Here is a 20,332-nt window from a genome sequence, read left to right as displayed (position 1 = left end):
AGTATGCAGATCTTGCTAAGCAGATTCTTAGAAAGCTAGTCTTGCAAGGACAGAATGCAATACATTTTTAAGCAGTACAGGCCTGGAGTTCTTCTAAATCAACCTTTGAAAAAGTGCATTGATCCTGTCTTGGAAATCATCTGTGTTCTCACAACTTGAATCTCATCTGATATAAAATTCCAGGGCTGAGCAGTGAGTACCTGTTGCTCAGATCTTAGCAATTTCCCTTAATGTTTACACCTTTGAGTAAAATCTGTACAGTGTCTCTTAAGTTCTCTGAGCTAGTATGGTTAATCACAAATGAGAATCTTTAATACAATAACAGGTAAGATAATAAACTCTAGAGAAAAGGAAATAGATGAAGAAGGAATGATCCTTTTGACTGGGGTCCTTTGATGCAGCTCATTTAATTAGAATATTTCCAGGACAACAGTATACACCCTACATACATGATTTTATTTACTACTTCACTGCAAACTTGGAGCATGTTTCTTAGAACTCTCATTGGAACTGACACATGAAACAGGGAACTTTGAGACATCACGGCATGATGAGATGTTGACTGGTAAAATCCACTGCATTTTCAAATTGATCTCTGTTGTAGAATACTAAAACAGTAGGAAACTGATTTCCGTGGAGTTTAGTGGATTTTCTGTTAGGTTTCAAGGGAAGTGTGTTGGAGTCCAAAAATCCTTAACTGTGGTCATTTCATCTATCTCTCTTAGGGTAGAAATTTTTGTTTTATATAAGCCTTGGCCAGAGCTCTCTCTCCACAGCTGAAATATCAGTGCACTGACCCCTTTCAGTTACATTCCCTGCCAGCTTCTTGAGCCACAGCGCTTATTAATGAAATAAGCAAACAGGGATGTGTCTGGGGTTTTTTCTTTTTTTTCTCTCTCTCAGCAAACGTGCAGTCAGTCATTAAGTGCCATCGTGAGAGAGGAAATGGCTTGTTAAAAAGAAAAGCCCTGATTTTTTTTATTTTTTATTTTTTTTGAAGAATACCATCAGGAGCAGGCTATGATTAATACCCATAATTGAAACAAATTGCAGCTAACTGCAGAAAAGCATCTCCCAGCTGTTGACAGAAGGAAATTGCTGACAGCCTTTTCCCATTCAATGAAGAAAAGAAAGAGAGAAAGGAACCTCACACAGCTCACGCAAATACATGGGCTCTGCCTGCACACAAACAGAATGCATGTAATCATGTATGTAATCATGCACGCATCTGTTTACATGTACAGTGTTACTACTGTGCTAGGTGTGACAGTGCAAACCTGACTTTGGTACACATTTGTAATGAATGTTCCTCCATGTACATGTTCAGTCTAAAAGAGATGTTAATGTCATGAGAACTGCCCTGGAGGCACTGCGTGCTGCAATGGTGAGGAAGCTCCAGCTGTGTCTGTGCATGAGAGAAGTTGTGGGTTCACACAGGAAACAACAAAGACCCCATCCTAAAAGGGAGCCCTTCTTGTGACTCTGTTTTTGGGAGGAAAAGGCAAGCTCACATATGGCTTTTTGAATGTTTATTCTGTTCTTCAGTCCCTTTCACATTTTATCCTTTATGGTCCCAATTTACAATTAACACCTGAAACAGAAAACTCTTTGATGCAAGAGATAAATTTGGAAGTTAAGAGAGTTGTTACTGATTGAAATGCCATATGGGCAGCAAATGGATGTGCATAAGAGCCCTGTGTCTTTCAGAATGTTGCTCTAGACAGAATTGTAATATCCATAATTCAGTTCTGTGAAGGCAGTCAGCAAGTGGGTTGCACTGAATATTGTGTGTACAGGTTTGTCACGTATGCATCATTTATAACTGACCCATCCAGTCATCTTCTCCCACACAGATGCGTGACTGTTTCACAGAGGTGATCGTTGCACTGAGAGCCACATGAATGCCGGTGAGCAGAAAGCAAACTCAGAGAAGCTTGAGCAGACCTTCAGTAACATTTAGCAAATTTGCTGGCAAAACTAGCAGAGAGGCTGATGCTCTGTTATCTCCTGAGCATGCTTCCTGTGGTCATCTGTTGATTTCATTATCTTGGCTTCTATTGGTCAATCTGTGAGGGCATTTTGACTTTTATTTAGAGTAAAGCAGGAAAATCAAGTATGCATTGTTTCTCTGGTCTTTAAAGCTGATTGCTATGATGCAATACATGATGGTAAAACAAACAAACAAAAATCTGCTTGTTGTAGCTCTGCCTGTTGAAATAAAGCCATAAAGCCTGTTTGCAACCACACGCATATTATGTGCTATAGAAATCACCTTCATGATCTGGTTCCTAATAATAGATCAGGACTGAACAAGTAGGCAGGTGTGAAGTTTGGCAGTGCCTACAGGTCTGTAGCACCCCGAAGGATGCACAGGAGTGGCTGCAGTGCCCATATCCTGCATCATGGACTGTTCTGATTGGCAGCTGCACGACTGTCAAAAATTGTAATTGTTCTGCAATTACAATTCCCATCAAGGATTGTTTTAATCTTCTGGGGCGTAGCAACCTCTGTTCTGTGAAATGAAAGGAGTTCAGCAAATATTTAAAAACTATACTGGAATCAGACAGGACTAATGGCACTTTATGAAGTTGCTACAATTCTTTTAAGAGCTTTAAAGTGAGTTATTAATTCACCTCTGCTAAGAAATGCAGAATATTAGAGCCAATAAGCTTGAGCTACCAGGAGGCAATGAAGTCTTTAGTCAGCACCAATATTTGCCTACTCATTGTAACCGCAGCTTTAGACCTTTTTTAGTGCCATTAGTTGCAGAGGCTGTTTGAGACGTGGCTGGTAAGGAAGTCAGTAGTTCTGAATGCTTATGAATTCTGCATCATGATATAGTCAAACCAAACAGATGGTAGAAACTTAAAACCTTGGCTGTAGCCTGTAGCACAAAGAAATAGATAAGTGAATTTCCAAAAATGCACATAAACAGCAGAAGGAACAACTGTGATCCTTCATGGGCTGCAGGTTAAGGAGCTTAATACCATAACAAGTCAGGTAAGTGTACAAGAGCTTTTGGTGCCAGTATGTGCTTCTTGCAGTGAGATCCCTTGCTCGTTTGTTGTCCTGGAGTTGTTAAGTTACACAGTTTCCTTTTGTTTCTGGGATTACAGTACAGTTAAAAGTAAGAAAAGGTTATGTAAACTTGAAGAAAATATGTATTTAATGGATCTTCTCTATGGTTTGTTTGGGTTTTTATTTTTTTATTTTTTTTTTGAGTCTAATTGGCTGAGTGTAAGGCTTGAACAGGAAAAGAAATACGTATAAATGTCTCAATTATATAAATTAACATAATTATATATAATCTTCTTCTATCTTATCTTTCATAGCCCTACAGAACCAAAACATTTGTGAAAAAAAGTTTCTTCTATTCTGATGTGTATTAACAGAATAGCTTCTTAAATTAAAAGGTCAAGGCCCGATTCTTACAGCAGTCCTCCTTCAGCAACCCAATAAGGAGGTCATGGCACTTTCAAGGTATGAATAACACTTGGTCTTTCAAATCTTTGTTGCCAAAGACAGTGTGCAGGAAGATTCCACACCGTGACTCCACAAAGTACTGTTAGACCTGGCAGTTATGGTAGAGGGAGGGAAGAAAACAAAACAACACATTCTGACTGGAACTGAGCATGTTTGATCAGATAGCTGTCAAGAAACAATTAACCTGAAGGCCCTAAGGTTACTCTGGCAAAGTCTGTTTTCAGAATTGTCTTGTATTTTGAAAATAGAGATGTTCTCCACATACCAGGGGCTTAAATGATTCCCAATGCTGGATGTACATAAATTTATGCAAGGGTTTGACCTGGAGATCTTGGCCAAACCTGCCATCCCTTCTTCCTAAAACCTCCAAACATCTTTCAGTTCCAAAATGGCAAGACCTCACTGGCAACAGAGTAATGGTGGTGTTAAAGTGCAGGGAACAGGGAGAAGAGGTAAAGTAGGTTTGGAAAATATTTATAAAGTACACAAGCCCCCCTGGTGTTCAGATTAGAATAATAGTCTTTGGTATTAAAAAAAAAAAGAAAATACACTGCCACCACAAAAACAGAGAAATCAAGGCACTTCAGGGCAAGCTCATCTCTGGGAAAATAATGATAGCACCTTTCTAGACTCAGAGAAGCACATATTTTTCAACAGTAGTTATAACACAAGAGCCGTGTCACATTTCCTGCAGGGAGATTTGAAAAGTCATTTTAGCAGCAGCTGGGCACTGCTTGTACGAATAAGAATTACATCAGTTCTGACCTTCTAACAATGGGCCTAGGAAAAAAAACAACCAATATGAACACTGGTACCAGCACGGTTGCTATCTTACATCTAGCAGTATGCCTTCACTGATTACCATAAAATTATTCCTAATTTCTATTAAGACTGGTGGGATCTGGGTTTGACTTATGATCTTATGATACCGAAGAGAAACTCAGATTCAACTTTTTTTTTCTTTATTTGACATCCAGAATCAATAAGTGTAAATGGTTTGAATGAGGTTGCTCTACACAATAGACTGAACTAAGAAAAACAGCGAGGCTCATTCTTGATGTTAAATCATGTCAAGATATGGAAGGCATTTAATTGATGATATGAGGCTAAAAATCCTGAGTGATCTGATAGTTTAATTGTGGTTTGTTATTCCAAATAGCCTTGATCATCTTAGAAATTCATGCAAATAAGTGAGCGGAGAACTATTAAATGATATTTAGAGTATATAAACAACATAAACTTTACTGCGTTAAAATAAATGTGTTTATTATGTAAATATAAAACAACAACAACAACAAAAACAGAAATAGCCAAGAAACAATTCCAAATGTTACATAGCCAATTCAGTTAAAAAGCTAAACAACAACTACAAAAATAACAAAACCCAAAAATTTGCAGTGACAAAGTAACCACCACAATGAAAATAATGATTTTCTTTTTGGTTCTGTGGGGTTTGAAGAGAAGAGTTTGTATGCTTCTAGTAACTAAACTCCTTTGCCTAAGAATCTCCTTCTCTGTTCATTAAACTGAAATAATTACTGCTCAACTGGAGCATTTACTGCACTGCTGTAGATCTCCCTCTGCTCTCTGACCTCAACTGACTTTAATACCTCTTATTCCACTCCTATTTTGCAAACTTGTCTCTATTTCATGTTCAGTCTTCAAAAGCATGATTATGTTTTCCTCCAGTGCCCAGATGAATTAGTTGCTGTGTCCAGATGAATTTTTGTGGAGCTTTAGTCAGATTTTTATCCAGTGAATTTAAGTGTCATCCAGCTCCTGTTCTGTACATCCAGGAAGGCACGAAAATGGAAGAGTGAGGGCCTTTTAGAGTCTGTTTGTCACTGCGGTGCAAAAATAGCAAAACCCCAAACATGTACTAGTGGTAGTTAATTCTGCCTTTTGCACATACAGGGAGATTATTGTGCAAATGACTGGTATCTTTTTCATATCTGTATGTTAATACTGCATATGCGGGATTTGCTCTTGAAATCTGAGACGTGCTGGAATTGATCTTCAGGCATGTTGGTGACATGCAGCTGTAACAGATTTCCTGTGATTTTCATAGAGACTTTATGTTCAGGGACTTGTTCCCCTTAGAAAAGCAGTCTCCTCTGTACTTGAAACTGGAGTTGCACTCTTCATGGGATGAGCCTTCTTGTTTTTGATAGGTTTTGTTATTCTTGAGGTTCCTAACTCAGCTGAGTGCCATTTAATTCTTTTAATGAATGTATTAATATACATGCTGTTAGAAGCAAGATCCAGAACAGCAGAGGTATAGGGTGGCAGAGTGATGCCTGTTTGCCTTCTCTGCTCTTTCCAGTTCCATTTTCTATTAGGGTTCTTTGTTTCTTCCATCAGATTTGTGTACATTTATGTAGACATGTAGTTATTTGTGTGTGGTCTTAATGACATCAGACACTTCACAAGCGTTCTCATTCCTCTTTGCTTTCCTTTCGTGTCTCACAAGGCTTTGTGTTTGTACACAGCTTTGTTACGGCTAAGCTGTAAAGAAGGTAATAAAGCGTGTGCCTGGCAAAATAAGGTGGAATCAAACCTTTGTATGGCTACGCTCTGTCACTTTTAAGTGCATTCTTCTCTCCCTTCTGTCTGTGGTGCTGTCTGAAAATGGTCGAGCTTTGCAAATCTTCGGTGTTATGTTTTCAGCACTGAGTTAATTGTTGTGGGGTATGGATATTTCAACAGCACACGGTGGGAAAGGTCAGTTGTCAGAAACATGCCTGTCCACAACTGATAAGGCAGTCAAGAGGATTTGACTCATTAAGCACCCTCCCTGTAGCCATGGAGTCTGCTCTATTGCGGAATGGGGGGGTGGGAGGGGAGGCGGAAAGGAATAAGCCCAGGCTGGAGTTAAAGCAAGTGCCAGACTGCCCTGGCACAGCCTCCCTCTTGCCCCCAGGCTCACTGCAGGAACTCGGTAGGCTTCCTCCACTCCTGCATTTCCACAGCTCCTCGGACATCTTTGCTTATGCTCTGAGGTTGTGTGTATTCATGCATCCACTCTTGCATTTACACCTGATCAAGATGTGTTTCTTTCCTCTGTGTACATGCAGGTGTATAAATTCTCATATGGTGCCCTGAGGCAGTGTGGGGAGATAGGGCTTATTCATGCTCTTGGGCACAAACTGTAATGTGCCCAAGGGATCTTAAGTCTGTCTCATTCAACATGTATGCAATGCGCAGCTGCTCAAAGCTGACTTTGTGCTTTGTCATACCGTCTTCACACCAATGCATGCTTTCTTTTGTACTACAAAAACAAAAAAAAAAAGGGGGGGGGGGTAGGGGGAAATATCCCCACTGTGTATTTTTATCATGTTTTTCAGGTGCATTTTGTCTGCTTTACTACTAGAATATGCTGTGCAATTGTACTGTTGGTACCTGCATTTATGTCCCCACTGCCCTGGTAAACAGATGAACTTGAGGCTCTGTAGTTGCAGCAGAAGCCTAATGTGTTTTTCATTGCATACAAATGGACATGTTTTTGCCCCTTAATAATTACTGCAAAGCTGCTCTGCCAGCTTATATCTGTCCCTTGCCTGGGCTTTGTTTTGAGAATGATTACCCTTCAAATTGTGTTTAGAGACTGCCTCTTCCATAAATGGTCCTAATGCATTCTTATGATGAATGTAAGTGAAGAGCAGCAGTAGTGTTTGGCACTGCATTTTGGTACCGAGGCAGTACTGGGGGGTGGAGTGTACCTGCTGCTCAATCCTACCAAGGCTACAAGGAGCTGACAGCAGTCTAGCACCATCAGTGTATGTAGCTCTACCCCACTCTGCATCTTTCTGTCTCACCTTTGCTTTCACCTTCCTTCTTATCTCCCCTTTCCCATGGACATGGCTTTCAGTACTGCTCTCTGGTATTGAAAAAGGATAATTTTGAGGATCATTATTGTCTTATTACTGTGATTAGCTCTAACTACTTTTCTATTCATGCCTCGAACTGGAAGAATGCCCAGAGGGCTTCCCAGATCCGCAGCAGGCATAAGGCTGCTGGGAGGTTGCTGCTAACACCCACTGCCTGCACTTGTCCGCCTGTTCTGATGGTTCCTGTCTGCTCCTGCCTTCCCAGGAGTTTACTTGAGGGTCTTCCAATAGTTTTTCCAATATAGTGCCCTTCAGTAGAAGCAGGTGTTTCTCCTCCCACCAGGCTGTATCAACTTCACATATAAATTCACTCCTCCCTTTCTTTTACTCTGTTTCAGTGTCAAGCTTACTTTGCTCCTACAGACAGTTTTGGAAGGCTCCCATCAACTGTCCCCATGGTCTTTCCCAAGCAGGACTGATCCTCCCACCCATGCTGGAAAGACAGCTATAGGTTCTTAATATTTTTTTTCCCTGATATTATGTCACTTAACAAATTCAGAAAGTCTGAGGAAAATCTTCTCTTCAGTATTCTAAAGAACAAATGTGCCAAATTTGTTGTTAGGTGAATATTAGTGCTCCTTCATTCACACCCAATAACAAACAGCTTTATGTACTTACAGTTAGGATATTTGGAGTTTTAATACTTTTTTTGTTTGTTTTTGTTAAGGCTAGAAGAGTAAGAGTAGTGTGAAACTTGGGATTCCATCCAAAACTGCTGTTGAAAAATAACAGATATTCCTGAGGTGGCTTATATATATATATATATTTATATTTATTTATTTATATTTATTTATATATAAATATAATATATATTTATATTTATTTTTATATATATTTATATTAATATAATGTGTGTGTATATATATATAATGATATTTATTATTATAAAATATACATACACATATATATTTACATATATGTATATATTTATATTAATATATATATAATGTAATTTTATATATATATTATATTTACATACATATATACATTTTCATAAAGCTTGCTTCACAGTTGTTACGTGACCCAAGTCTTTTTTTGGCCATAAGAGTATGTGAGTTAAAGACTGAGTAAACAGCTCAGCTACACACTTGCACACTCTTACACAATATCACTATCATGCACGTTCTATATATAAGGGCAGAGGAAGTATGTCACAACTGTGATGTAGATATACTTTTACAAAGGTACATCCACATCTTCTCTGGGCAGCCTGTTCCAGTGCATCACCACACTATGAGTAAAAAATTTCTTCCTGACATCTAACTTCAATCTCCTCTTTTTTAGTTTAAAGCCATTCCCCCTTGTCCTATTGCTGTGTAAAACATCAGTCCCCGTCTTGCTTCTAAAGTCCCTTCAGGCACTGAAAAGCTACAGTTCGGTCTGTCCAGAGCCTTCATTTCTCTAGGCTGAGCAAACCTGACTCTCTCTTAACCCTTCTTCATAGGAGAGGTGCTCCAGCCCTTTCATCATCCTTGTGACTCTCCTCTGGACCTGCTTCAACAGCATCACATCCTTCTCATTCTGGGTGCCCTGGTGTTTGGCACAATACTCCTGATGGGACCTTGCAAGGGCAGAACTGAGGGGATAATCACATCCTTTTCTCTGTTGGTTATCCATCTTCTCATAGAATGGTTTGGGTTGGAAGGGACGTTAAAGATCTTATAGTTCCAACCCCCTTACTATAGGCAGGGACACCTCTCACTAGACCAGGATGCTCAAAGCCCCATCCAGCATGGCCTTGAATGCTTGATCCCACTATCTATGTCCTCGATAAACATGCTGAAGAGTACCTGTTCTAAGACAGACCCCTATGAGAAACTGCCTGTGACTGGCCTCCACCTGGATTTAAAGCTGTTGACAAGAACTCTCAGATCTGTGAGCATCCGCCCAGTTCTTTATCCACTTAAAAGTCCAGCCTTCAAATCCTTCCACATGTCTCCAGTTTAGAGATAAGGATGTGATATAGGACCATGTCAAAGGCCTTGCACAAGTCCAGGTAGATGACATCGTTTGCTCTTCCTCTGTCCGCTGCTGCCATCACTCCATCACAGAAGCCCACCGGATTTGTTAGGTAATCTACTGTAAATTATTCTTGTGTTTTGGAACAAAGCACTAGGAGAAAAGTAAACTAGAAGAAATGCAGAATAAAATCATTGGAAAAACTGACTACAGCAGAAATGATAGTTGTCCTGACCCATGCTCAGCCGTGAGAAATTGAGGTAGGTTTTAACACCTGCTATTTCATTGTCATGTCTGAGTTCATGACAAAATCAGTAGCAATGCCTTGCTTTTCTTGCACCTAGTGGAACTGGGAGAGAACCAAAATTTTCAGTCAAAAAAAAAAAAAAAAAAAAAGATGTATCTCACTCAGCCAGAACAAACTGTGAATTTACTTGAATATATCAAATTGTTTCAGGCAAATACATTGTTTTAAATTGATTTCCTGAATATCACTCATTTCAAAATAAAACAGCTTTGTGCTTTTATTTTAAAGTGGAGCTGTACGTTTTTTGAAAGAAATGTACTTAAGGAAGCACAAAACTAAGATGTTATATTTCATCTGCATCCAAGCAAAACATTAATGCAGGATTGTTTGCTGTCTCTTTGACATGAGTGTGGATAATGTGTAGAGCCCCTAAGCACGTAGTACCATAGTTAGATTGAAGCTTATTGTTTCTTTGCAAATGATAAGCAAGGCAAAATCATACACTGATAGCAGTGCAGTTGTATACACTTAGAAGACAATGGAAAACCTGGAGAGAGGGATAACCAGGACACTCTGTGCACTGCATATACTCTGAATGGACACATGGCTTCTCCTCACAGCTGTGGAACTTTTCTTGTTTTGAAGAGAAGTTTCATTAGACTCATAGAGCACTCTTCTTCCATAGATCTCAAGGACTTAACCTATGTTTCTGTTATCTTTGTAGCACAGATGGAAAAAGCTGAGGTTAATTAAATGCCACACATTGCACAGTTAATCGGTGGCAAAGTCAGAAAGAAAATGCTTAGGTCCTGACTCCTACACCTGTAGTTTGTCATTTAGATCAATTTTAGTGAGCAATTTAAACGATGGTTGAAATAGATGATGTTACAAACTGTATGCTATAATCTTTTTTAGACATATGCCAACTTATTCATTTTCATTGTATCACTAATACTTCTACGGTAAAAGCATTTTAGCTAAAAGTTTTTATGAATGCTTTCCCCCAGCTACTCTCCTTGATATTGAAGCAAATGATGATGATGGTTTTTTTCTGTAGTAAATGGTTCATTCACACAGGTTCACATTGCTCTGATACTCTTCTGACTTGTGCTTCCCTTCAGAAATGGGCAGAAAAAGGTAGCTTAGAGAATCAGAAGCTGTGAAGTTCATGGTATTGATGAATCTAGGTTTAAATAATCTCTGTATGTGCTGTGTTAACTAGGAGATACTCTGTGATAAATCTGGTACTGTTTTTCCTCTGAGAAAAGGTTTCCTTGAAAGAACTGTATCGTAGTGTTCAATGAAGAAGAGTTTTTCAGGATTAAGGAGCAAAATAGCTTTTCATTTGTGCAAGTTTTGATTTGTTTAGGTGGATCTTCAGTGATGTATTTAATAGATGTAAACTCCCCCCCCCAAAACAAACAAACAAACAAACAAACAAAAAACAGTTATCCTTCTAGAAGGCTGTCAGTTATACTGTAGACACAGGAAAGTGATATGTGAAAGCTTCTTATGTTTTTCCATTGGGTAGTGTGTGCTGACTGTTCAATAAAACCGTGGCAGAGGATCAAAAGCCTTAGGGATTCCTTTGGGTTAAAGATTCAGGCACTGTCCATCTCTTTGCTCTCAGCCTTTGCTGTTCAGTGGCAAAAACAATCAGGAAAAATAAATCATTTTGCAAGGCTGGCTCTGGCCCTCTCTGGGTGCCATTTGTAGCCCACGGGGTTGGACTTGTCTCCAAGGGAGCCTGCTTAAGGAGCTCTCTGCAGTAACACAGTACACAGAGATTGGGCCTTGAGAGCTCTAGTACGGTGTCTTTAGAGAAAGCAGTTTTTCCTCCTAGTTTCCTTAGGGGCTCTAGGGTTCAGAGGAACAGTAGACTAATCAGGTTTGACAACAAGACAAGCTTTTGTTGTATTGTTAAGTCTCCTCGATCTCTTCTGAGCTTCAATTTGTGGACCTTTTCACAAGTGTTCTCATCTAAAAGTGAAGTATAATGTGTGAAGCAGCTGATAGTGGAGGAGGGGGCATGACTCATGCTATGCAGTTGGTGTTCTCTGTTCTAAGTTAATACTCACTTTGCTCTTACTGGTAAAATGAAAGAGACTTTTGGAAAGGTTGGAGCTTGCTATGGCATCTGCATAATGTAAGCTTAGCACTCACAGTGACCAGTCTTTAGCTCATCTCACCATTGCATTGGGCTCCCAGGCTTACGTTGTTCTTCACAATTGTTAAATGTAATGACGTCTCTACTGATTTTACCTATAGAGATTCTGATGTTACTGTGATTCTTCTCTGTTTCAAAATTCCAAATTATATAGGTAGATCAAGTGAGAATAAAGGGATGGAGGGAAAAACAAATGACACTATTTCAGGATAATCTAACATTACCTAGAACAGCTTAAACCCAGTAGGTGTTTGGAAAACCGGTCCCTTCACTGTGAGACTCCAGCTCGGTAATTAAGTTTTCTCCCTTATAACATCTTCCTATGATTTTACAGCCAACCTTTTCTAACAGGCTAAGGGCTTTTATTAGGGTTTCAGCATTCAGTCACTGGACAACTTTTTCAGAGAGTGCTGGAAACAATTCACTTTTTTTTGCGTGTGTTTGTGTGTGTTCATCAGAGGTGCTATCTGACTAATTTTCTGGGACATCTGATGTACAGCTTCTCCTCTCTTAACCTCTAAAAGAACATCAGTTACACTTAAAAGTGACTCAGAGAGCATAAATCTTTCATTGGTCTATGACATGTTTGAGAATCAGAGATATTATAGGTGACTCCCAGGGCAACCCTTCTGCCCAGAACAGAATTAGCTCTTAGTAGATTTCATGAGGTTTTGCCTAAATAGGGATTCCACCCCAGCCTGAGATGTTGCCTTGATCTCTCTCTGCTCATCATCTAGAATAGCCCTAAATCTATTTTTTTTTCCCTTGGTTCTTACTGTTTGTATCTAGAATTTATACTTTCCTGACTTCAGTATGATTCAGGTAAAAAACTTCCTTCAACTCAGTTACAATTTTAGAATTTTAGAGTTACTGTTGGCAGTAAGAATTAGTGTAGAAAGGATGCAAAGATAAATGCACTGAGACATTTAGTCATCTCCATACTTACACAGTGACAAAGCAGGAATCCTCTGAGACTTTGAACGTGTCAAGGGTTAAGCCTGAATGGGAGATTTCAAACATGTCTCAGATGTCTGCAAATCCCAGCTGTTGAAGGGAATTTAGTTATGTGAATGTGTTTTAAAATAAATAATGGAGTTAGATTAATACTAACAAGTGAAATGGAAGATTTAATTGCTTACATCTGTTAAGTAACCTGTTTTTACATTCTGTTTTGTTTTTGTATATCTATCTAATACTGAGTTAGAAATTAAATCTTGAAAATCATGTATAAATCAAGAGTTTGCAAACATATTCTAAATACAGTTGCAAGCATCGCTGCATTGCAACATTTGAATAAGATCATTACTTCAAGGTAATATGATTTACATATGTAGCGTTTCACATCCCAACATACCCAGAGTTTGGTCTGTTGTTCCATGTAACATGAACCAAGGTTTCCTGTGACTTGGAGGTGGGTCATAAATATAGCATAGTTTAGGTATGTTGCTATGCAGAAACTCTTTGGTACACTATCACTTCTTAAAGAGTATGAAAAGCATAAATACCATAATACAGTTGTTGGACTGTGTTCTTTGAATCCTTATTGTCTGATCTCCTTTTGTGGATAGTCTGTGCATTCAGAATGTACATCACAAATGTCTCTAGTTAACTAATAAGAAATAAGTCACAACTCTTTGGTCTTGCGGGTATCTCTAGGCTGCACCTGAAAGCACATGAAGGTACTATGAGATCTCTAGCCTGCTCAGGGATTTTTTCATCTGAATTATATTTTTAGGGAGAATCTATTCCTAGTTTTCTATTCTCTGCTCTCTGGTGATTTACACATGCTTTCTCATCAGAGGCATCACATACATCAGGGCATCCTAAGATGCAGGCCAGAATGGAAAGGTTGTGCTTGATAAAAAGCCTTTTGTGTGTCAGGGTTATGACCTGTGTCAGGCCTCATGGCCCCATGCAGTCTATTGTGTTGTAGCTTGGAGGAATATGCAGTTAAGCTCTTTGGAGCCTGGAGCCTAATCTGTGCCCTAAAGCCTTTTATGTGGCTATGTGTTTAGATCCACAGACTACAGTTTAGGAAGCAATGATTCGGAGAATGTATTTTTAGGGGGCATGTTAACCTTGGGAGTTGTGTTTGTGAGACATGGGGCGGACAAGTGTGTCTTTTCATTGGCCTGTGAGCCCCAGAGAGATTTTAGTGTGTGGTCATCTGCGAATCTGAACATTTATACTGAACGCTGAGTGAAAAAAGGGGGAAAAAAACAACTACATATGAAACAGAAATAGGTTACATTCACCCAAACCCCTTTAATCTACTTTCATAAAATAAGGATACAAAGAAGGATCAGGTATAGAATTCCATTTATACCAATGGTGACTGGAAGAAACAGGCAGATGATGTAGTTGCATGCAGGAATGGGTTGACAGTGCTTTACATTAAAACCATGGGTACAAGTAAGAATGTAAGAGCAACTTTCCTCTAAATTTTCTCCACCCTGTTTTGATGAGTCTGCAGTGGTTGTCTTAAATTACCATTTAGCTTTCTAATCTATTCTTTGCCTCTCCTTGGTGTCAAGCAGACCAGTGAGATTTTGTCTTAGTGGCTGAGCAACTGTAAATGAGCCCTGTTAATATGTTTTGTAGTGAGTGAACAACCAACCAGCTGTGCCTCCTTCCCCCTAAAATATCAAATGTGAACGCAGTGCATTACAGGTCTATGACTGTAGGAAAATGACTTGGCCATAATGATTTTTTGACTTCTGCCCTTGGATGCCTACTGTTTGATCAGAGTTGTCCACAGGTGTATAGCGTATGTGTCTGACTTGATAATAACACATTACCTTCCAGTGATTCAGAAGTGATGAAGCAGGGGAATTATCACTGTGGAATGTTGTTAAAGCTCTTAAGTTGGACTTTCAGAAGAGAAATCAACATCAGCTCTGTGCTTAGGCTAGATGCATGTTGACACAACCATATGTGCTCCTTGGTGGTAGCTGAGAGTATGAAAATTAAGTAATTTGCAAGAAACTTCCAAAGGCTGCTTAGTCCAACCATCTGCTCAGACCAGGTGCAGTTTGAGGAGGCAACTCAGGATCATGCACAGATCAGTTTTTGGTATCTATGATAATGGAGATTTCACAGCCTTTCTAGGTCCTTTCTAGCACTTGAGCACCCTCAAGTTGAAACATTTTCTTCATACAGAATCAGAATTTGTGGTGTTTTAGCCATGTCAGTTGTTTTCTGACTTTTATTCTGCACACGTCTGAGGTAAATTTAGTCCTATCTTCTCTATGCTTTCACATCAGGAAGTTGCAAAGACTAACAAGGTTTCCTCTGAGCTCCCTCTCCTTGTAGCTGAATGAAGCCAGCTCTTCTAGCCTCTTCATCCATACACACCACCTACCCCAGCACCTTGGGTGCTTTGGTAGCTCTTTACAGAATGCACCTCAGTATGGTGAAGCTGCTTTTGTACTGGAATCATCAGTACTGAGTAGAGGACTCCAAATGTGATCTACTAAGTCCCTCAGAGAGAGGAAGAATTGCTTTCCCTGGCCTGCTGGTTTCATTCTTGTTAATACTGCTGAGGATGCAGTTGCTTTCTTTACTGAAATGTCACACTGGTGTCTCATGTTCAGCTTGTCTTTTGGGACCCCCAGGTCTTTCTCCTTGGCAATGGTTTATGGGCTGGTTGGGCCTGATTCTGTGACTAGCGGAGGGGGGGTACCCATGGACCAACACCCCAGGAAAGGGAAAAGGGTAGATAGATGGGCCTAAAAACAGGACAGCAGCAACAATCTGAGGAGAAACAAACTAATTTACTAAATGAAGTATAAAAATGCAAGGTAACGCACTATAATACAATACAATATAATTAGAATTGAAGCTAATATATCAAATAAAATGAGAGAGAATGTCTGAACCAGCCTGTAAACTATTGACACTCTGTAAAGCTGCTTTTGAGCAGTTGGCTCCCAACCTGTGTTGTTGCGAGGAGTAATTTGTCTTACTGTTTGCTTAAAGGGAGATATATATATATATATATAAACACCTAGTATGTTTCTATAAGCACACACAAACATTACTGCTGCCTTCAAAATGCCCAGATTTTTTAATGAGTTAATTCTGTGATACCCTCAATACAGATTAGAGAAGTATGTTTTTAAAGGAGACCTATCACTTAGAGGATGATGTATGTTCTTCTTGTAACACTATACTGTTTTGTCACTACTGTTTCATGCTGCGAGGGCACAGATTTCACCGCACAATTATTTTTCAAGGAAGGCAATGACAAGTATTTTCCCTTCAGTCTTGTACTAACAGATTCTGGCTAATCTGCATTAGGATTACTAAATGAGACAAGATGAAGCAGAAAAACACTATTACTGTCAGTGGCTATACCACCAACACTTGCCTTATGCAATGGTTTGTAAGAAACAATGGCTCAACTGCTTGTACTGTGCAGTTATTCCTACTCAGAATCTCTCACAGCTGAGAGTCAGAAAGCATGTGGAGTGTGTGTGTGTGTGTGGGGGGGGTCTGTAGATCTACGTAGACTCCTTTGTAAGCGCAATTCTCCCCCAGACTGCAGTGGTAGAGACTACAGCCAGCCCACCCGCTCCTGGAAGCTTTACCATCGCAGTCCTGCACTTCTGCCCAAACGGACAAAATCAAGTTATATAGCTGACTTGAGTCACAGCAGTGCAGTATGGAGGAACTGATTGTGAATGACCATGGAAGCCCAGATGGACTTCCAGCTCACACTAATGATGTAAGGTGTTCAAATGCCACCTCCGGTTGCTATGAAATGAATTCAGTGGATTTCCCTGCTGTGCACAGGTGAATTACTTTTTTTTTAAATGAGCAAATATTTCATGTCTTATGCTGTGTTAAAGCCTCCGTGTTAATTTTGGTGTACTAAAAGTATGCATAGTAAAGACTCTCTGGATAGGGTGATCAGACAGGCAAAGTTCTGGGATGTGTTTAGCAGCAGTATAATTTCTTAGAGCTATCAACAAATCCATTTTGTGTTGTCTTTCCTCATCCTTGGAAAGAAAGAAACTACAGGACACTTTGTGTGGTTTTCTTGTCTGTTTGATCTCTCATTCAGTTGAAAGAAAGCAGCAGTTCTATCAAGATCATGTTCTGGTGCTCCTTAGATTGTGTAATAGATATGTTAGGATAAGACTGGAAAAGTTTTGCCATCAATCTAAATATGAGTCTTTGTGGTACCTTTAGAAACAATACTTAGCTGATAAAATCATGCTGTTGTTAGCATAGTTTTCCATCATTCTTCTGTTAAGGATGTAAAATGTCTTATAAAGAGAGTTTTCAAACATCATAGGTTCTGCTGCATACTTCTCAGTGGTCCCTATGGTGACAGTGCTGCAGTGAGACTGCAAACACAGCACTGAAATTTATGGATACAAGGACCCTGCTGTTAATTCTCCTGATAGCCATATTGAAACAGGAGCCATACAGCCATTAGCATGTCATGATATATGGCAGCACAGAACATTAATAGTGCTGTGGGGATTTCTCAGAAATTTCATAGCAATCTTAAATCTCTTCTTGGATAACTGCTAAATAGTTTTTCTGTTTCCTACCCTCTCCCCTCACCCCCTACCCCCCCCCCCCCCCTTTTTTTTTAATAGCACGAGATGAGAACATGGCCACTTTCCGTGGTTCCGAATACCTTTGCTATGACCTGTCTCAAAACCCTATCCAGAGCAGCAGCGATGAGATCACTCTCTCCTTCAAGACATGGCAACGCAATGGGCTCATTCTGCACACCGGCAAGTCTGCTGATTATGTCAACCTGGCCCTGAAAGATGGTGCGGTCTCACTGGTCATTAACCTGGGGTCTGGGGCCTTCGAGGCCATTGTGGAGCCTGTCAATGGCAAATTCAATGACAACGCATGGCATGACGTTAAGGTGACACGCAACTTGCGGCAGGTAATGTTGAAGGAGAGAAAATGCTGGGGAAAACTTTGTTCTCTTATATTTGGACAGAGGTGGATATGTGGGAAAAATGGGGATGCTTAGTGAGATCATTAGAGTTTCTTCTTCTCTTCTAGTTATTGGTATGATGATAGTGGATGGTTTAAAAAAAAACAAAAAAGCTTAATAGGAATTTATCCCTGTTGCAATATATTCATTTTCACTTTATTAATTTTCTGTTTTTCTCAGTCTGATTTAATAATAAAATCTTGTGCATGACTTTACTTTCATCTCTCTTTCTTTTCTCTATTCTCTGTTCTGCTGTTTTTTATTTTATTATTTCTTTGATTATGATTCAATCTTATCAGTAATATTCTTGTTACATTTAATTACTGTGGGAATTGAATATTTTTCCAGGAACCAATGCTCTACACTCCTCTCCTTTTTCTTAAGTTTTGTTAATTTGTTTAACCATTGCCATGATGTCATAACTCTAATTCTCAAAATCATTTTTTTTTTCCTTTACTTTCTTATTTTCCTTTTTGTGTGTATGCAAGCGTGCAGGTATGCAGGTTGGTGGGTACGTGTGTAATAATTTTAACTTTATAGCTTTGAAATTAATTGGCTGGAGTCTTTTTGAGTCTTCTTGATTCTCTGTTCTTTTCTTCTCTTTTAACTTTTCCCCTTCTTTCTATAATGAGATTCTACTTTATTTCTTAAGTCTCTGCCTATGAGACTCTTCTGTTGGCTGTGAGGACTGGAAAAGTGGGAGGATCAGAAAAGCCAAGCAAAACCAGACCAATCCAACACCCTACAATTCCACTTTGGAAAAGTTTTTTTCTGATTTTGCCACTGTAATTTTGCACATCTGCATGCTGCCTTTCTAATCAGACAACTCTATCAAGGTGATGTATTTGGTATTAGGCCAGACTTAAAATTTTGAAGCCTTCTTCATGAAATATAAATTCAAGTATATATAGATAAGATAAAATTAAATAACCTTACTCTGAAAACTTGTTAATATATCAAGTCGCTAAGGCCCATCTGACACATGATAAATGAAGTTTACACTCTAGATAGGAGCTACTTGATATCATGCTGATTAGTAGAGATGTCAGAAATGACATGTAAAGTGAGATTTTAAAAGCAATTTGTGACAACAATCTGATCTATTTATTTGCTCACTTATGTAAATATTAACACAGGCCTTAAGAGTTTTATCCAAGTTTATGCAATGTCTTGTGCTGAGAAAACATCTTATGTGGTAAAAATTTATGATAGCTAAAACAAAGCATGTCAGTGGATATAGGCTTAGCAGTGTCAGGGATCAGAAGCAGTCTCTACCAATAGATGCCAGTTAGTGATTTTTGTTTGAGCAATTTCATATCTGCCTTTTAAATATTTGCTTTTGGGGGGGGTGAAGGTCTTTCCCATGTGACTTGTATTTCTACATGTTCATGATGTTTCGGTTGTCATCAGACTTCCATGAGACAGCAGGGTTCTTGCTAGTGGCATCATTAGTCTATTTTCACCAGTTTATACATGGATGCAAATTTATTTTCTAATGTGTTGGATGAGTCTTAATGATCCTACTTTGTTCAAATGTTCCCATCAGGCTGGTAGAGGGTGATGCACCAACTGTTTGAGGTCAGCCACTCCAGAAATGACAGAAATAGTGCTTTATTTATTTATTTCAGGTTTTCAGAAATTCACATGTAAATTTGCAATGTAATACAGGCCACTTGGAAGTTCTGTTTTCAACCATGAACATGTTGCATAAAAATAAAAATAAATAAGAAGCACTGACCAAGAATTGACCCCAAATATTGAGGCTTAATTTTTCAAATAGAGTAGAGATTCCGAGAATATGATCCCAAGTTAAAACAATTCCAAGTAAATTGATTCTCAGGAACTTCAAGATGTCATTGATCTCCTCCTGTGCTCTTTCTGGGGAGGAGACGAAGGAGGATTTGCATAATTTTTTGTCTGTTCCTGGAGTTCGAGCAGAACTTTAAATAGCTGGACTTCTGCCCAGTACATTTTGGAATTGTTAAATGCTTTGTAGCTAAGTGTTTCTTTTTTAATTTTTTTAAGATCAAATGACTATCACAGCAGTTAATCTCCTTAGAGACAGATCATGTGAATCCAGAGATTCCCTTGAGTAGTGATTGTTAATGTCAAAGCAAATCTCCTTGTTTATTTATCTTATTTTTTCTGTTAAAACTAAGTCCAGATTCTGACTTGTGTGAAACCTTTACTGGAAATAGGATCATGGCTGTATTTTACCAAGACTTTCAGGGCATGTTCCCCTACCATACCATGCTAAATTCCAACTTTCCTGTTTGTAAAAATGGATTTACTTGCACAGTAATGTCAATGCACAGCCCTTCAAAATTTGCAAGGTGGTTTTACATAGGGCAGCATAGATCTCACTTGTATAACACGGTAATTCTTGCCAACTTGGATCATGACAGAACAAGGAGCTGGAGCCTGTGCTTCTGTACTAGCATTGAAGCTAATCACCATGCAAAATCTGCCATAAAAATTTTGAGTTCCTCAGCAGCTTAAAAAGCAAGCAAGAAACAATGTGCGGATTCAAACAGTTGGAATCTGCATTCTGTGGGAAGTTAGAGAGCATCCATGTAGCTCTACTAAACACAGCGAAAAGAACTAATTGGTGAGTTCCCCTTGCT

General features: G+C 39.1%; 1 protein-coding gene across 37 annotated transcripts in view; it reads left to right on the top strand.

Moving 5' to 3' along the window:
• The window catches only part of NRXN3 (neurexin 3), an 898,188-nt gene that overhangs the window by 217,145 nt on the left and 660,711 nt on the right, over positions 1-20,332 (top strand). For all 37 annotated transcript variants that reach the window (XR_011903710.1, XR_011903709.1, XR_011903708.1 and 34 more), the window contains one exon: positions 17,353-17,654. Coding sequence is in view for 33 of the 37 variants with exons in the window: in XM_072337914.1 (XP_072194015.1) it covers positions 17,353-17,654 (302 nt within the window). In the remaining 4 variants the exon portion in view is untranslated. The remainder of the gene's footprint in view (positions 1-17,352; positions 17,655-20,332) is intronic.

Source organism: Excalfactoria chinensis, chromosome 5 (assembly GCF_039878825.1).
Source record: "Excalfactoria chinensis isolate bCotChi1 chromosome 5, bCotChi1.hap2, whole genome shotgun sequence".
Taxonomy (NCBI): Eukaryota; Metazoa; Chordata; class Aves; order Galliformes; family Phasianidae; genus Excalfactoria; species Excalfactoria chinensis.
Note: the sequence above shows the minus strand (reverse complement) of the source record. Positions and strands in the feature narration are given on the sequence as shown.